The 16220-nt window shown below is 35.8% G+C and overlaps 1 protein-coding gene across 1 annotated transcript; it reads left to right on the top strand.

Moving 5' to 3' along the window:
• The first annotated feature begins 63 nt into the window (after positions 1 to 63).
• On the top strand, positions 64 to 1260 carry LOC149005805 (uncharacterized). The gene has a single exon (XM_089135996.1). The coding sequence runs from the start codon at positions 64 to 66 to the stop codon at positions 1258 to 1260; it is 1197 nt and encodes a 398-aa protein (XP_088992122.1).
• The last annotated feature ends 14960 nt before the right edge of the window (positions 1261 to 16220 follow it).

The raw sequence follows: 16220 nt of genomic DNA, 5'->3' as shown, positions 1-16220 counted from the left end.
GGACACTGACAGTTCAAGCCGATTAACCTCTCACAGAAAATTCAGCCTGAGATTGTGTTTCTAATGGAAACAAAAAACAAATTGGAGAAGCTGAGAAGGGTGGGGAAAAAGCTGAAGCTTCATAATGTGTTTACTGTTGAGCCTATTGGGAAAGCTGGTGGCTTAGCAGTGCTATATGGGACTGATACATACATGAAGGTGATTGACTCAAACAAGAGATATATTGATGCTGAAGTCTCTGTTAATGGTGCAAATCCTTTCTTCATCACTATGGTGTATGGGGATCCTGAGAGAGATAAAAGAAAGGAGGTATGGGATAATCTCAGAAGAATAGCTTGCAACAGGAAGGGACAGTGGTTGTGTTTTGGAGACTTCAATTCTTTCATATCTTGGAAAGAGAAGAGAGGAGGATCAAATGACAATAGCTATGCTAATGACAACTTCAAGGAAATGCTTAATGATTGCTCCTTCATGGACCTAGGTTCAACTGGTCCTACTTTTACTTGGAATAATAGAAGAAAAGGAGGAGCTAACATCAGAATTAGATTGGACAGAGCTGTGGCCAATGCTGAGTGGAGGAATCAGTTTGGGGAAGCTGCAGTGGTGGTTCATCCCATCATAGGTTCTGACCACCTTCCTATTGTGATTGACACTATGGGAGGAAGGAACGGCGTAAGGCCTTTTAGATTTGAATCAATGTGGTTTCAACATCAAGATTGTCGGAAGGTAGCAAGTCAAGCCTGGTATGCTGAAGAAGGACTTAATTCAGCAGGCAGGTTAATGGCTAAGGCTGGAAATGTCAAAAAAGGTTTTTCTAAGTGGAACAGAACCACTTTTGGCCATGTGCAGACAAAAATTTCTCATCTTCTCAAGAAGCTGGAAGTTGTTCTTCAACAGCCTTCACAAGGAAATGAAGAAGAAGAGGGGAAATTACATCAATTGCTGGAAATAGAACTGAAGAAAGAGGAGGAGATGTGGGCTCAGAAATCAAGAGAATTGTGGTTAAAGGCTGGGGATAGAAACACAAAATTTTTTCAGACTTCCACTCTTCAGAAAAGAAACAGAAATCGAATCTCAAAGCTGAAATTGAGTTGTGGCAGATGGTCAAGTTCAGAAGATGAAATCTATGGTGAAGTAGTGGCCAAATATAAAGAAATATTTTGCTCTAACGGTATTGATGAGGAATCCCTCAACAGTGTTCTCTCCTTGATTGATCCAAAAGTTACTCAAGAAGATAACAAATCTGATGAGTCCTCCTAGAAAGGAGGAGATTAAGGGCATTGGTGGAAATCTCCGTTGAAATCCCCCGCCCCGATACTCCCCCACCTTTATCAACATTATTGGGATTTGGTAGAAGAAGATATTTGTAAGTTTGTCTCTGAACTTTTCTCTTCTGGTAGCATGCCTAAGGAAATAAACTCCACTTATGTTTGTTTAATTCCTAAATGCAACCAGCCTGAAACCATTGATCAATTTAGACCCATCAGTCTGTGCAATGTTACTGTTAAGATAGCAACTAAAGTTATTGCTACTAGACTGAAAGGGATTCTAGATAGGATTATCAGTGTGCCTCAATCAGCTTTTGTTCCCAATAGAAATATTTCTGATAATGTTCTAGTGGCTCATGAGTGCTTTCATTATATCAAGAATAAGAAGAGAGGAAAGAAGAAAGTCATGGCCCTTAAATTGAATATGAAGAAGGCTTATGATAGTCTGGAATGGAACTTTGTCGAAAGGACTTTATCTAAGCTTGGATTCGTGATCAATGGGTGTCTCTAGTGATGTCTTGTATCAAGTCAGTCTCTTACAATGTGTTAGTTAATGGAGCTGCCAGGGGATCCATTGAACCCACGAGGGGCATTAGACAAGGAGATCCAATATCCCCTGCTATTTTGTCCCGTCACCTAAGCATTAAATCGTCTTCAAAGCTGCCCTTCATGAAAATCTTATCTCTGGTTTGAGAGTCAGAAACAGGACCAACCCAATTTCTCATCTATTATTTGCAGATGATACTGTGTTGTTTTCAGAGGTCAACTTACAGGAGTTCCAGAATATCAAAGCATGTCTTGACCTCTATTGTGCCGCTAGTGGCCAACAAATAAATCAACAGAAGTCATCTATATACTTCACCCTAACACTGCCCTAGGTTCAAAAGATGGCTTTCAAAATTGTGAAGATTCCTTATGGAGCCACCAAAAAATTCCTCCTTCGATTTCAAGCTCAAAGAAGGAGAGCTTTCAGAAATACAAGAAAGGACAAGTAAAGAATGGGTTGGAAATCTAACCTTCTATCTATGGCTGGAAAAGAAGTTCCGAAGTCGTGGGGCTCACCATAAACAACTATGCAAAGATCCCATTTTATCCTTCCTAAATCTCATCATAACAAGATTAGGAAGGATGCCATAAATTTCTTATGGGGAGAAAAGGAAAACAAGAAGAAGATTTGGTGTCATGGAGAGACTATGTCTCAAGGACAGAGGAGGTTTGGGGCCGGATCCATATTAACGCTCTTCTATGTAAGCTAGCTTAAGTGTGGACAACCACACGTCAAACTTAAACAATATACTTTCCAAATTCAAACAACACCCCCCACAAACCCCTTGGGCATAAAAGTGTTTTAGAAGGAAGGAAAATACTAAACGCTAGTATGGGTTGTGGGGAATGGAAATTCTATAAAGTTTGGGAGGACCAAATCATCTCAGTTCAATTTCAAACCAAACAAACAGAGATCATAGAGATATTTGGGTTTGATCTAATTGATGTCAAACTGGAAGGAGGACTTAATCAAGGAGGTGTTTGATCAAGGGATCCACTATCTTGAAGATGAAGATTCTAACTCCTAGGAACAGAATGTATGGGTCCGCGAGAATGAAGCTGAAATCAATACCATCACTTACTCAATATCGGGAGAAAGAAAAAGTACAACAAGCCTCAACATCGGAAATCCAAGAGAACAAATATTGATTCTAGAGTATGGAAAAATATATGGACATGTCATCGCTCCAAAAATTAAAAACATGTTATGGAGAGGTGCTAGGCTACCGCGCGGAGGAGCTCTCCAAAAGAATCGAAATTTTATCCACAAGATGTAGCTTTAATCAATCGATCACCTTCTCACGTATTTCGCCCAAGAGTATGGTTTGCATCTCCTTTCTTCTCCTCCGTGAATCCTTTGATGCATGATGATTTCAAATTGAAGAGATGCCTACCGAGGAGAAATCGATTTCAGAACATCATCTCTCATCGCATACATATCTGGAGAATTTGAAAGCCCAAATGACCTGGTGTTTAAGGGATTACAATGTCTCTGAGCGGTGGTGGAGAAACAAATGACCGATATCCAGCTCACCCCTCTCGTTCATCCCCAAAACGTCCAATGTTGTAAGATGGGTTTCTCCTTTCCCAAAATAATGTGGATGCAGCCAAGTGCGGGTGGAAGTGGGTGGGCCTCGTTTGGGGATTGATGGAAAACCCATCATAGGGGTTCATCCCCCCTTACTCTCCATGCAATCATAAGAAGTATTTTTTGCTCTAAAAGCTTTTTAATGTCCGTAATCGACGCACACAATACCAACAGAACCATCCATGGACATCAAAACTATCCGGGATGTGTGAATTCCTCTAAATCCAAATATTTCTTTTCATGTTAAAAGGGAGTGTAATGTCGAGAGACTTCCTTCTGGTAAGGCCGTGTCCGTAGCGTGCCGGACTCTTTGGCCTATGTTAGATCCTGGGTTTCTTGATCTTTGTAATCTGGATGCCTTGCGTGGGTCACGCGTTAATATATAGACCCTTTTCTACCAAAAAAAAAAAAACACTAGAGAGAGAGAGGGAGGGAAAAAAAAGAGAAAGAAAGAAAGAAAGAAAAAGGTCTTGTTGACTGGTCGTTGTGCATGATGAGTTGCAATTTAAGCCTGACTTAGAAGACTTTTTATTCAAGAAAAAGCCTCATGATATCTATGCTCATAGGTTTTTTTGGGTAGAAGATATCCATGCTCATAGAATTTTGGAACCCTAGAATGGTCAGTTGAAATCTTGATATAAGCTTTTCTTTTGTTTTTCTTTTTTAAAAATTTATTTATTTTTATTTAGAGTTTCATTGGGGGTGGGTAGCTTTCTTATTGATTGTTAAAAAAGAGAGGATGAATTTACTTTAGTATTTTTCTATGGTGTAGAGTAATCCGTTTGATAATTTATTGAAAAATAATTTCTAGTGTTTCTTACTTTGGAAAATACAAAAATATTTATTGATAAAACTATTTTGTTTCAAGTGGTTTTGTAACATAAATTGAAATTTATGGAAATCTCTACCTCAACAAACAATTTTGACGCAATAATTATATGTTGTTGCATCTGTTTCTTGAAGCAAAAATTGAGTTGAGTTAGGTTTAACTAAAAAAGTTTAGAGAGAGGTACTCAATGGAATCTGGCATTCTAAAACATAAAAACTCTGCTAGAACTCTACTAATCATGATTTCGCTTTCAGAAATGAGTTTTATCAAACGCCTAAAGAAGTATTTCTGCTTCCAGAAACAACCAAAACTATTTGTATTGTTTTCTAAGCAAAAAAACTTGGTGGCTTATCAAATATATCCTTAATTTTTATGTACATTTTTAGATTATTTTACCTTTTATGTGTCCTTTTTTATAGGTAATGAAAAAGTCATTCAGAGACAAAACCAGAGGATTTCGGTTAGTAATCAAGTCTAAGGAGCGAGTAATTAGATTTCTCTTACTATTTTCTATCATTTGAACATCTTCAAATCGGTCACAAGGACTAAGGCCCACAAGCACTAGGAATGGGATTACTCCGTCTATCTATGAGGTTGCCACTATTGTGTTATAAAAACATCAACCTCGGAATAAACACCATAGGGTTAGGCCGCCACAGCTCGAATGTCTTGAAAGACTGTGAAAAAGTTAATTGGGCCTTGGGCCTAAGGGTCCTTGATGAAGTGCGCAAGAGTTAATTGGGCCCTTGATCTTGGGCCTGAGGATGGTGAATTCTGAACTAACATGGATCAAAAGTCCATTGGAAGAAACTCATCAGGTATTTGTTTAACAGTTTAAAAAACTGTAAGAACACAAGAGTCCCCCGGAGCTCCACTGTAGTGAAACACTGGGTTATTATTGATAATGACAACCAAAAATATGAAGTTTAATTGAGATAAAACTGGGTCAACCAAGACTGGGAAAATGAAAAGAGCAAGAAAAGTATTAAACTGATTATAACATGAGAATGAGAATAAACTGATGTCAAAATAAATCCCTGAAAAAGTAATGATAAAATGGATGCAGGAACAGTCAAAAGCTTATGTTAAAAGAGCAAATTACATATAGACCCCTATGTTTATAATCAAATTATATCTACTATCCCTAAAAAAATCAATTATAGATGTCTTCCTACTATCAAGAATTGAAAACTATAAATGGACAGTTGTGCAAAAGCAATAAGCGGGTATCTTTAATTGATTTTTTTTCAGGGGTAGTAGATGTAATTGATTTTTTCTAAATGGATTGGCAATGCTAAAACACAACCCGGCAGGAACAAAGAGATCCCCATATGGGATTGAGAGGGAGAGGGACAATAAGAAGTCACAGTTAATTGGAAAACAAAAAACAATTAAATAGAGTAAAGCACCTTCAATTCAAGGTGGAAAAAGCAGTAATATGATTGAAAAATAAATTATACATTTTATTGAAGGGCAAAGTATTTTGTCTTCGAAAACATTGAAAAAAAGGAGTTAGATGATTGGTGATAGATTCAACAATTGGAGAGGTATAAGACAATTTGTTTTTTTTTTTTTTTTTTTTTTTTGTGAGAGAATCGGATAAAGAAGTTTTAGTAAATAAGACCCAAGTATAGAGGGGTGATAAAAACTTTCTCATAATTAATTAATCGAAACCTACATCTTCGTATTGAACATAATGTGAAACCTTTTGATTTTGAACAAGAAGAACCTAAAGCAGTACAAATACTAAAAACATAATTAACTCAAGTAGAAGAAAAAAAATGACATCCATCATCAACTAGAACCAACTCAAATTTTCAAGGAAATGGTGATCTGCCACTATTCACCTTCCTTATTGGTGATTGCCAATTCCAAGATAAATATCCTTAATCCGATGGAGCTCTTTGATCACGTTATGCAAATCCATTCGATCCCATGGTGATTCAGCTGAGCAGACAACTCTAATTTTAATAATTAAATTATGATATTCTTGAACCGTATCGCTTATGCATCTACAAACTTTAGCGACGTCAGTCATAGTTGATTCTACCTCTTCACTTTCTTCCATAGGTAGAAAGCAGCTGGTTGATGACAACCATCGCTTCATCATGTATAGCCATCCTAGCCCAACAATGAAGATTAATTGAAGTTATCTTTAAACACATCATGAGAAGGCTGCTTCCCGGTCAAAATCTCTAACAAGAGATTCACTGAAACTATAAAAATCACCATGTGTTGAACATGTCAACACCTGCACGGCTGCACCATACTCTTTACTTTATGCATCATAGGTTAGTGTTTTTATGCTTTATGAGAACTACCCAAAATTTATTGGTCTCAATAGGAAGAGTACATAACATTACATTACATGCATCTAAGGGAAAGTTAGGTATCTTCAAGTTCATTCTTGTAGCGCTCATACAAAGAAATGCATGCTCGTCTCACAGCTATAGTTGTGGATCTAAATCCATAATATCATCTGAAGCTAATGACATGATTTCCAAGTATTTTGATTTCATGACTTTTATGTGGCATGTGTTGCATAATCCATGGGGAGGAAAAACTACAAGCACTACACAAACTAAAAGCATATTTGTGGCATTCGAGGCATCATTTGTTTGCAATAAGAAGATTGTTGTGATCATAACATTGTTGGAGATAAAGAGACTAGAATGATTTTCTAAGCATATCTACCTTTATAGCATCTTTGTATTATTTTCAACTATTTGAGATATTAAATCTAAATTCTAATTGAGCAAGGGTTATGCAAGAAACTTCCAATATCACTAATATTAGGATCACACCTACCAGAAGTTTGACATACATAAGGGTGCAATGATAACTTAACCATATCCTTCCAAACTTGAATACTAGCTAGTCGTACTCAAATAATTAATGTATGCTTACTGGTGTTCGTTTGGTTATTGGGGATTTCTTTTTCAGTGGAAGGGTTTTATATAGGTTATTTGGTTCTCTAAAGAACTTTGGTTTTCAGTATTCATGGCTCTGAAAAATATGAGAACTTTGTACATAAAATGTATATGTTTGTATGAAACATGCAAAATTCGTTATTATACAAGACCAGTTTTGCTGAACTATAATGTTTTGAACTCCATATAGGGTTTAAATGCATAGGCACAAAATTAAGACTACCGTAATTCAATCATTGAGATCCAAAAATTAACTTGTCTTGGGCTCCTATTCTCTTCATGGTCATCTTCCTCTTAGTGAAAACAAATATTGCTTAAATGTGAATTTAATCTTTAAGTGAATCTACTAAACTCTTACGTGTGAATTTTTTTAGAAATATTTTTGTAAGTGTGTGTGAATTTTACTTATTTTTATTTTGTTACTCTAGCTGCTGCTCACATAGATATATTCTTTAACAATCTCCACCACATCCTAATTATAGTTGGAAAGGGAGCTCTGACCAAACTACTGCAAGATTACTATGGTCCCATTTTCTTTAATTATTTTTTGATATAAATGAATGAGGTCTGTCCTTGCAACTATAGCGCAGTAGATGGGTTAATATGGAGCTTATCCAAACAAAATATAGCCTCTTCTACCCCCAAAAAAATAAATATAGCCTCTACCTGTGAGACTTTCTATACTGAACTTAATTTGCAAACTAAGTGCAATTAACAAGAAGATAATGTTTTAGTTTTTCCCGTAGAGAGCCATGTTTCAACTTAAGAGAACAAACAACTTTAACACCAGATAGGTTTAAAGTTTATTAACTTCTATGGTTAACTTATAATATGAAAACACCCTAATCTGAAGTTGAACAGGGCTGCTAGATCTGGAATCCAATGGAGTATAGAGATCATTGCTAGGGTTTGAGAAGTGATGACTGAAGACTGAACATCAAAGTTTCCAGCTGGATAATAGCACGACTCTGGGACTCTGCTCTGCAATACTATATTTATATTGAAATGTTACTTGGCTTCCAAAGAATCCAAACGAAAATCTTCTTGAAAGCCTGCCTTCAGATTTCCATGTCGGTCCTTGATTGCTTGTTAATTTGCATTTCAAAATCCCTCCCAAATAAAGAATTTCTACCACTTTTTTCTCTTTTGATTCTAGAAACCTACCAGTTCATCACAACACCACAAACCCTAGTGCAGGTTCAAGCCTCCAACGAGCTGGCTACCTTGTCCTACAATAGCGAAGCCACATCTTTCCACATTTGAATATAATCATCTGCCCTGGAGCTCCAACTCAGCTTGGTTGTCATCTCCATTTCATATTCATCCATCTATTTAAAGCCTTTCCCAGAATGCTTCTCCACACACTCCATCGCATTAAGCCATTTCTGGGGGTTCCTCTCTCTCTCTCTGCACAAGGGTTTCTATTTTTGATACCTGGGTTGTTTCTATATTTTGATCCATGTGTTTTTTGGTGGTGATTACTGTCTGAGTTCTTGGTTCTCTTGTTTTGTTAACTGTTGAAACTAACATTGTCTTTGTCTCCAACATTAACTCTATCTGTATGAGTTTATGGTTGTTTTTTCTTTTTGTTTCTATTCATCTCCTACCAACCCCAAAAACTCTTCTTTTTACTGTTTCCGGCGTGGTGAGTGAGGATTGGTTTCTAAGGTGGTGCTCTCCTTCATGGATTATTAATTTATTTGTGCTATCTTATCTAGTTTCTTTAATATTTACTAGTCTATTGGGAGTTCTGCCCTAGTTGCAGATGCTGTAGCAGAACATGTTTGTTGGTGATTACTAGGTCATTGAGATTTATATATTAGGGTTTATTGTTGTCTTCTTCCTTCTTTGGTTTTGAAAATCCAACTAAGGAATTCATTTTTGAAATTTTTGTACGACTTGTTACTTGTTCGTAAACATGAAATACTTGAGTTTTGTGATTAGGGTTTTACAGAAAAGCTTAGAAGAGAGCTCTCTTCAGTCCAACCAAGATGGTTTTAGGGCTGATCTCTGCTGCTGACTCGTTGGGTTCAAGAACTCGTCAATACTTTTGAAAGTGATGTGTTTCTGATCGAACGATGCAGGAGCTGTGTTCAGCTTTGGCTGTCACGTCTTGGACTGAAGGGAGCTCCCTTCCCATTTTTTACTTTGCAATCTTCTGAATCATTTTTTTTTTTTGGCCCTTGACACGTCTACTTGATCAATAATGGAGATGTTCCGGGTTTACGTTACTGTGTAGATCTTTTGTTTGTAGCTGATCCAGATCTTCAACTTGGTCGTACTTCATGCATAGTGTTGGTTTTCCACTTCGGGCATAGTTAACATCTTGAAAAACATCGCTTGTGGAGCTTGGCTTCAGGAATTACTCAATTTGGGCAGCTAATTTCAGCCAAAGTTATAGAATATAGAAGTTCTACACTTATTTCAGCTAAGGCGTATGTCATACGATGATTGACAAATATGGAAGAATGAAGTCTCAACTTGGTTGTGTCACCAAGCAACCTTGACCTTCCCTCAAAAGAACAATCACTAAATTCTGTTTTCCTCTCTTGGGGATTAGAGGGTGATCTCTCTCTCTCTCTCTCTTTCAGCCTTGAGTTGCAACTCTTCACAGAAGCTGGTAACTGTGTTAAACTTTTATTTTTGTAGTTTTTCATGTGTAATTACTTACCAGTTGAAATTTTAAATTCTCTCATCCTTGAGTTGCAACTCTTAACAGAAGTTGGTAACTGTGTTAAGCTTTTATTTTTGTGGGTTTTCTTGTGTAATTACTTTTAGTAGCAAATTACTTAGCCTTGAGCCGCAACTCTTGACAAGAGCTGGTAACTTTTGTTATATTTTTATTTGTGTGGGGTTTCTTGTGTAACTACTAATCACTTAATCAGTACCAAATTTAAAATATACCTGGAAATAGCGAAGGATCGCTGACACTATGAATGAAGATATTCATTCTCTCTTGAGACCTGGAAGTCAGGACATTTCTCCCCTTATTATTCCTCCAACTGTTTAGGACCATTATATTTAAAGATTACCATGAACTTCAATTTGTTTGGAGTAAATGGATTTGAAAATATAACAAACAGTGCAAAATTTCGATAATTTCTTTAGTTTTTTTTTTCTTGTTTTTCTCTTTCTTCATGTTGAAATATCAATATTTCCTCTAAAAAAACTTAGAAACAATTTTAAAGATATTGATGAAGGATATACATGTCATTCTTATTTTCTATCTAACTGTTATAATTATAATCCAATTTTTAAAGAGGAAACAATTAACTCCCAATTACAAACTGACTCGTGATCCCTAAATTTCTCCCTATTCATTCTCTCATTTTCTCTTCTCTCCCCTCTTTCCTGACACAAGATTAAAGGGAAACTTGAATTTGAAAAAGCTAAAATTTCTCATAAACCTTCTATAGAAGATCACAATCAGATATTCTTATTTCTCTCTCCCTCTTTTTTAGTTTATTTTTTTCGTTACTCTCTTGATTTTTTTTTCTTTGACTCTTTCTCTTTTTTTTTTAAGTAAGAGTGTGAAAGTTTCTTGTTATTTTTTTTATTAATTATTTATTTTTATTTGTAGTTGATGTGAAAGAGCATATATTTTTAATGCACTAAATCAAATTCAAATTTTAAATACACAACCCAACAACATAGCAGATTGGTTTTGCAAAATTGTTATAATCGAAAACAAAGATGTAATTGATATTATAATGTAAGGTTGACTAAATCTATAAAGTTATATTAGAAATCAAATAATAAGATAATATTTGTATCTTTTTCTAATACAATTATTATTTATAAAAATACAATAAAAATAATAATAAAAAAACTTGACCGAAATCCTTGCAAATGTCATTGAAATTAATCGGAAACAAAGATTTAATTGAAATTATGTAAGTTTTTTATAATTGGAAACAAATAAGTAATTAAAATTATGTAGAGTTGATTGAAATTATAATTGAAAACAAAGGTGTAATTGAAATTATAAAGTAACGTTGACTAAATCTGTAAAATCTATAGTTAGAAATCAAATAATAAGGTAATGTTTGTACTCCCTTTTAATATAATAATTATTTATAAAAATGAAAACTTGACCAAAACCCCTACAAATGTGGCTGAAATTTCAATAAAATATCGAGGTTTCAGTGGTGTCAACAGCCACTAACGCCCCTTGTGTTAGCGACATTTCATACCTTGACGTCCCCCTCCCCATGTTGAATCCTGGGTCTACACCTACATGCAAGACATGCAGGCCTCGTTCAATGAAAGTAGAGGGTGCATTATGTAGGATTATAATGGCGATTTTGTAGCAACTCAAAGCAAATGTGGACATGATGCTGTGACATCTTTAGTTGAACTTGAAGCCATTAGATATGAAATTATTCTTGGTTCTTCTCTTAGAGTGGCTGACTTGCATATCGATTCGATTGTCTACTTGTTTTTAGTGCTCTCCAAGGTCTCTAATCATTTTTAGATTGGATGTGCCTTATTCTTCTTTTAGTTATATTCTTAGGGTTGGCAATGGTTTTGCTGATTTTCTTGCTAGGGGTGCGTGCACAGATTATCTTTAAATAAGATCTTGGTAGGACATTCCACATTTATTTATTGTGGATTTGTTTTGTTTGAATGGTTTTTTTGACTTAAACTCTTTTATCTAATATATTGTTGTTTTATGTTTTGGTTAAAAAGGAAAAAACAAAAAAAAAAAAAAAATCTTTCTTCTATTAATGGTTCTAAATTTTTGGACAAAACAAGTCCATAGCTGCCATAAGTCCTAGCTACATCTCTATATTCCTTCGTGATTATTTGAGCTTTTAGGGTAGTTTGGGGCAACTCAATTCCTTAATTTTGCAAGGAATTTTATAGTATATCTTTAATCTTATATACAATACAAGGAGTCCTTACCAGTAAATGAGAGATTTCCAGATACCGGGTTGTATCAACGTATAGATCAATGTTTGACTTGTACTCTTATATACAGGCCAAGGATTCTCATCAAGTAGAGGTATTTCCTCCTCTTACACTTCTTCACCACAAAACAAGAGGGTGAGACCCTTTTTTAAGTGTTAACAAAATAAACTAGAGATGAGACCCTATATGGGATGTACCCCTATTATGTGATGGAGAAGTGTGAGGGGAACATATTCACAACATTTATCTGTAATTTTTGGACTAATAGGAGTGCATAGATCCTCTTTGGCCAACCAACTGCCCAACCTCTGATCTCACCCCTCCCTCACATCTAGGCTTGTTCGTGTACCACGGGTAGGCTTATGGTGGGGGCATGGGGGCTAGCCTGCCTGGGTGGAGAGGATTTGGATTGATTATAGTTAAGAGGTGTGTATGTAAAAAACTCAAAAAAAAATGTGAAAAAAGAAAGTGGTTTAGGGTTTGAGGTCGGGGGATTGGTGATGGGCTTACCAAGGGCCCAACTCAGAAAAGGCTCAATAAATTCTTACACTAAACAATTGAAAAAACAAACGAACACTGAACATGAACAGTACATTTGTTGAGTTGAGGATCGAGTTTTTCCTCTGCTGTTTTCGATTAATAGAATTGATTTACACACCCTAATCAACTTGTAAACAATAATAAAATAATATAACATTTAAGAAAAGTGAATCTCTGATGTGATCCACTTGATCATCTCCATCAAATGTAATGTAGCCGTGAACGTAGACATGGAAACACTTAGCGTAAGAAGAGCTACCAACCCCAAAGCCAAACCTGGCCTGGTTTTCATGAGTTGGGTCTGTAGCAAACCCATTGCTTCACATACATCAGAATCATAATGCTTATAGTAACTCTTCTCCCACTCCATCCAATCCTCAGGCGCTTGTTTAATGCTCCCCACCATTTTCATCTCTTGAATGCGTTTCCTTAGAACTATCATGTTCTCATCCACTACCTTTCCTCTGCTGCACTCACCACTAGAACTTGATTCATCTCCTCTCGCAGCAGCAGCTATCATCGCTGGATTCTGGTGCCGGGATTTGCTTGAAGAAGGTTGTGGAGGATTTGGAAGAAACAGAGAGGAGCCATTAATGGAGGATAATAAGCTATGAACCATGTCTTTCTTTCTAGAGTTTTGAAAGGAAGAAGAATGAACAATTTTGTTTGGGTCCAAGGCAAACAACGTGGGTATTTAAGGGTGATTTGGAGACATGGATAAACCGTGTGAGACTTGGCAAACTTTGTTATGCAAATTCTGAATAGTTCATACCTATCTGAGAAAATTTTAGATTTTATGTTAGTTTTAGTTTCCTTAGTCATTACTCTTTCATGCGGTTCCACCAGAAAAAAGGGAGAAAAAATCTTTAATGCGGTCGTACGGGTCCAAGAACCAGATTCCGTTTTGGTGACGATGACAATTTCAAATTAGATTTGACCATTGGCCTTTATGTACGTCGGTAATTAGATTTTAAATTATAAATCGAAAGGTCAGGAAGTGAGATAGTTAAGAAGATTCCAATCTGACATCTCGTGGAGTTATAGAGACGTAAGTATATGACTTTTTCTTTTTCCTTTTTGGGTATATAACACAGCCAGGCAGCAACTGCGGAAACTTGGAAAAGGCTTGAATGAAAGTGACTGAAAGTAGCACGTTTTTATATCATTTTCGAGATACAGTTGCACGCGTTTTATCCGCGCGCGGGAAATTTAAGATTAACGATGACTTTTTCTTTTCTTTTCTTTTTTAATTTTTTTTTTGTTTTATTTTTGGTAGCAATTTTCATTCTCTATTATAAATTTTTTCATTATTTTAAGTTGTTTGACATCTATTATTGGTTTTATTTTTATTTAAAATAATAGAAAATCTTCCAAAATCCATAATAAACTTTTTGTCTCTTATGAATTATGGTGAGAATTTCATTCTCTCCATTTATTCACATGTTTACTTAAAATTTTTTACTAAAAAAAGGTTTACTTAATTTTATGGTTAAGATAAGGATAAAATAGTCAATACATATTTTTTTATAAAATTCATATTTTTTTCCCCTCTTTTATCACTTGCGCACTATTATTTACTAATAATTTTTTATTTTGACACCAAACTTCTTTTTCATTCCATAATTTATTTTTGACAAAATTCACCAAATCATTTTTCATTCTTGACCAATAATGAATTATTGTACTTATTTATTTTAAATATGCATAATAGAGAATGAGAATTGATACCAAAAAGAGCCTATAGTCATGCAAAGGGAAAGGTATGGTAAGAATGGAGGAATGCAGAAATGAGTTTTTTGGATTTTATGACTCTATAAGAAGCACGTCAATGATCACAAGTGAGCGGTCATTCTAGTTGTCAGCTCTCAGTAAGTGTCATGTGTCCCTTTTCTATTTCCGACCTTTGGATTATGATATTTTTAAACTAGTCCAACCACTTTAGTCATTAATCAAAACAATTATGATTAACCTTATGCAAGAATCGTCATCATTTTGCTCTCACAAATGCTCTCTAACTTCCTCTAGATCACGGCCATCTAAGGTTAAAATCATGACAAAGTCAGGGTTTTAAAGTTTTAAAATTTTAAATAGGGGGGTCGAGAATAAGAATCCTTAAATTGCCTGTACAATCTGACCAGCCGCCTAATGGGGCAGCAAGGTAGTCAATCAACCGCCCTGACCAAATGCCTTTACCAACCGCCCCTAGTACTTTTTAATACTTAGGTGGTTTTTCAGTCTGGTTGGACCCACATGCTTGTACAACCTAAGGATCATGCTAAAGGCTTATACTTAGACCAAGGCACCTCCCAATTCGGTGGAAATATGTAGGGGACATGCAATGCTCATTGAGAGCTGGCTATTGGATGGCCGCTCACTGGAGCACTGCAGAGGATTTGAATCCTAGGATTCTACTCCTTTACATTTCTTCGTTACATATTGACATATGGTATGCTACAAGTAAATATTTATGACAACAAATGAATCATAATTTTAGGATGGCGAACCCTTCTACTTTAGTTCATATAATGTTTTTTTCCGGAAGCTATAAGAAATGCATCTCGGGTACACCAATTAGTAAGGATGAGAGGATCAATGTTAGGTCCCCAAGGAAAAAAATGATTGATTTACCTATTCAAAGCAATTTATGCAAAGGATGTTCTTTAACAGAATATATCATTTCCTGCAACGGATTCCGCAAGGGGGTTGTGAATACTATTTTCCGAACATCAAATGTCGGATACCTCACGCAGGGGCTTGTTGAAATAGTTCAACATATTGTTGTCCATAGAACAAATTGTGGCACCATCAAAAGTATTTTTGTGAATCCTCTAAATAAAATGATGGTGGAAAGAATTTTTATCCAAATCGGCCATATATTGATAGATGATATATATATATATATATGGGTCCACGATCCATTGCCACCCAAATTCAAGATATCAGGATTGGGCATATCAATTGTTTCATAACACGTTGAGTTATTTTATTAGTTTCGAATGTAAACCCCGTACAACATGTGTAGTGAAACAATATCAAGGAAACACTATGTGCTCTCTCATTGGGGAGTTGGTCTGAACTCTCTATGGCAAGGGGTTACTCACCTCACTTTTTCACGTCATAGTAGGGATGGGACCCTCTGAATTCTGACAAAATGAAATAGATGTGGGGATCGCTAGTAGACTCCAGATTGGTCCTCTTAATATGTGGTAGAGGCATAGACATCTATCTAGCATACCTATAACTATCGAGTAGAGAACCCAACTCAAACATTTATAGTCTAAATTTTATCAATCATCAATGTTCAAAAGTGGGTCTCACTCCTTAATGTATGAATGAGACGTGAAGGATGGGCAATCTTCCTCAGACTTGAGACTACCGGGTCTTGCTTCCTATTATCGTTGACTAGGCAAGCAAAGCACCTATTAATTTGCTAGCTGACTTGAGCATTTCTTGAATTGCAGGCTTCAAAATGGAATAAACAAATGGTGTATGAAAGTGCTAAAGGAATCTCCATTATATAATTTATGTACTACAGGTATACAAAAGAATCGTCAGCTGTTACATGGCCATGATATCGTAGTTATAAGTTACAAAAATCATAGCATTAC

The sequence above is a fragment of the Hakea prostrata genome, chromosome 9, assembly GCF_041222555.1.
Source record: "Hakea prostrata isolate BN-2017 chromosome 9, UWA_Hpros_2, whole genome shotgun sequence".
Lineage (NCBI taxonomy): Eukaryota > Viridiplantae > Streptophyta > Magnoliopsida > Proteales > Proteaceae > Hakea > Hakea prostrata.
This window is presented reverse-complemented; position numbering and strand designations above follow the sequence as displayed.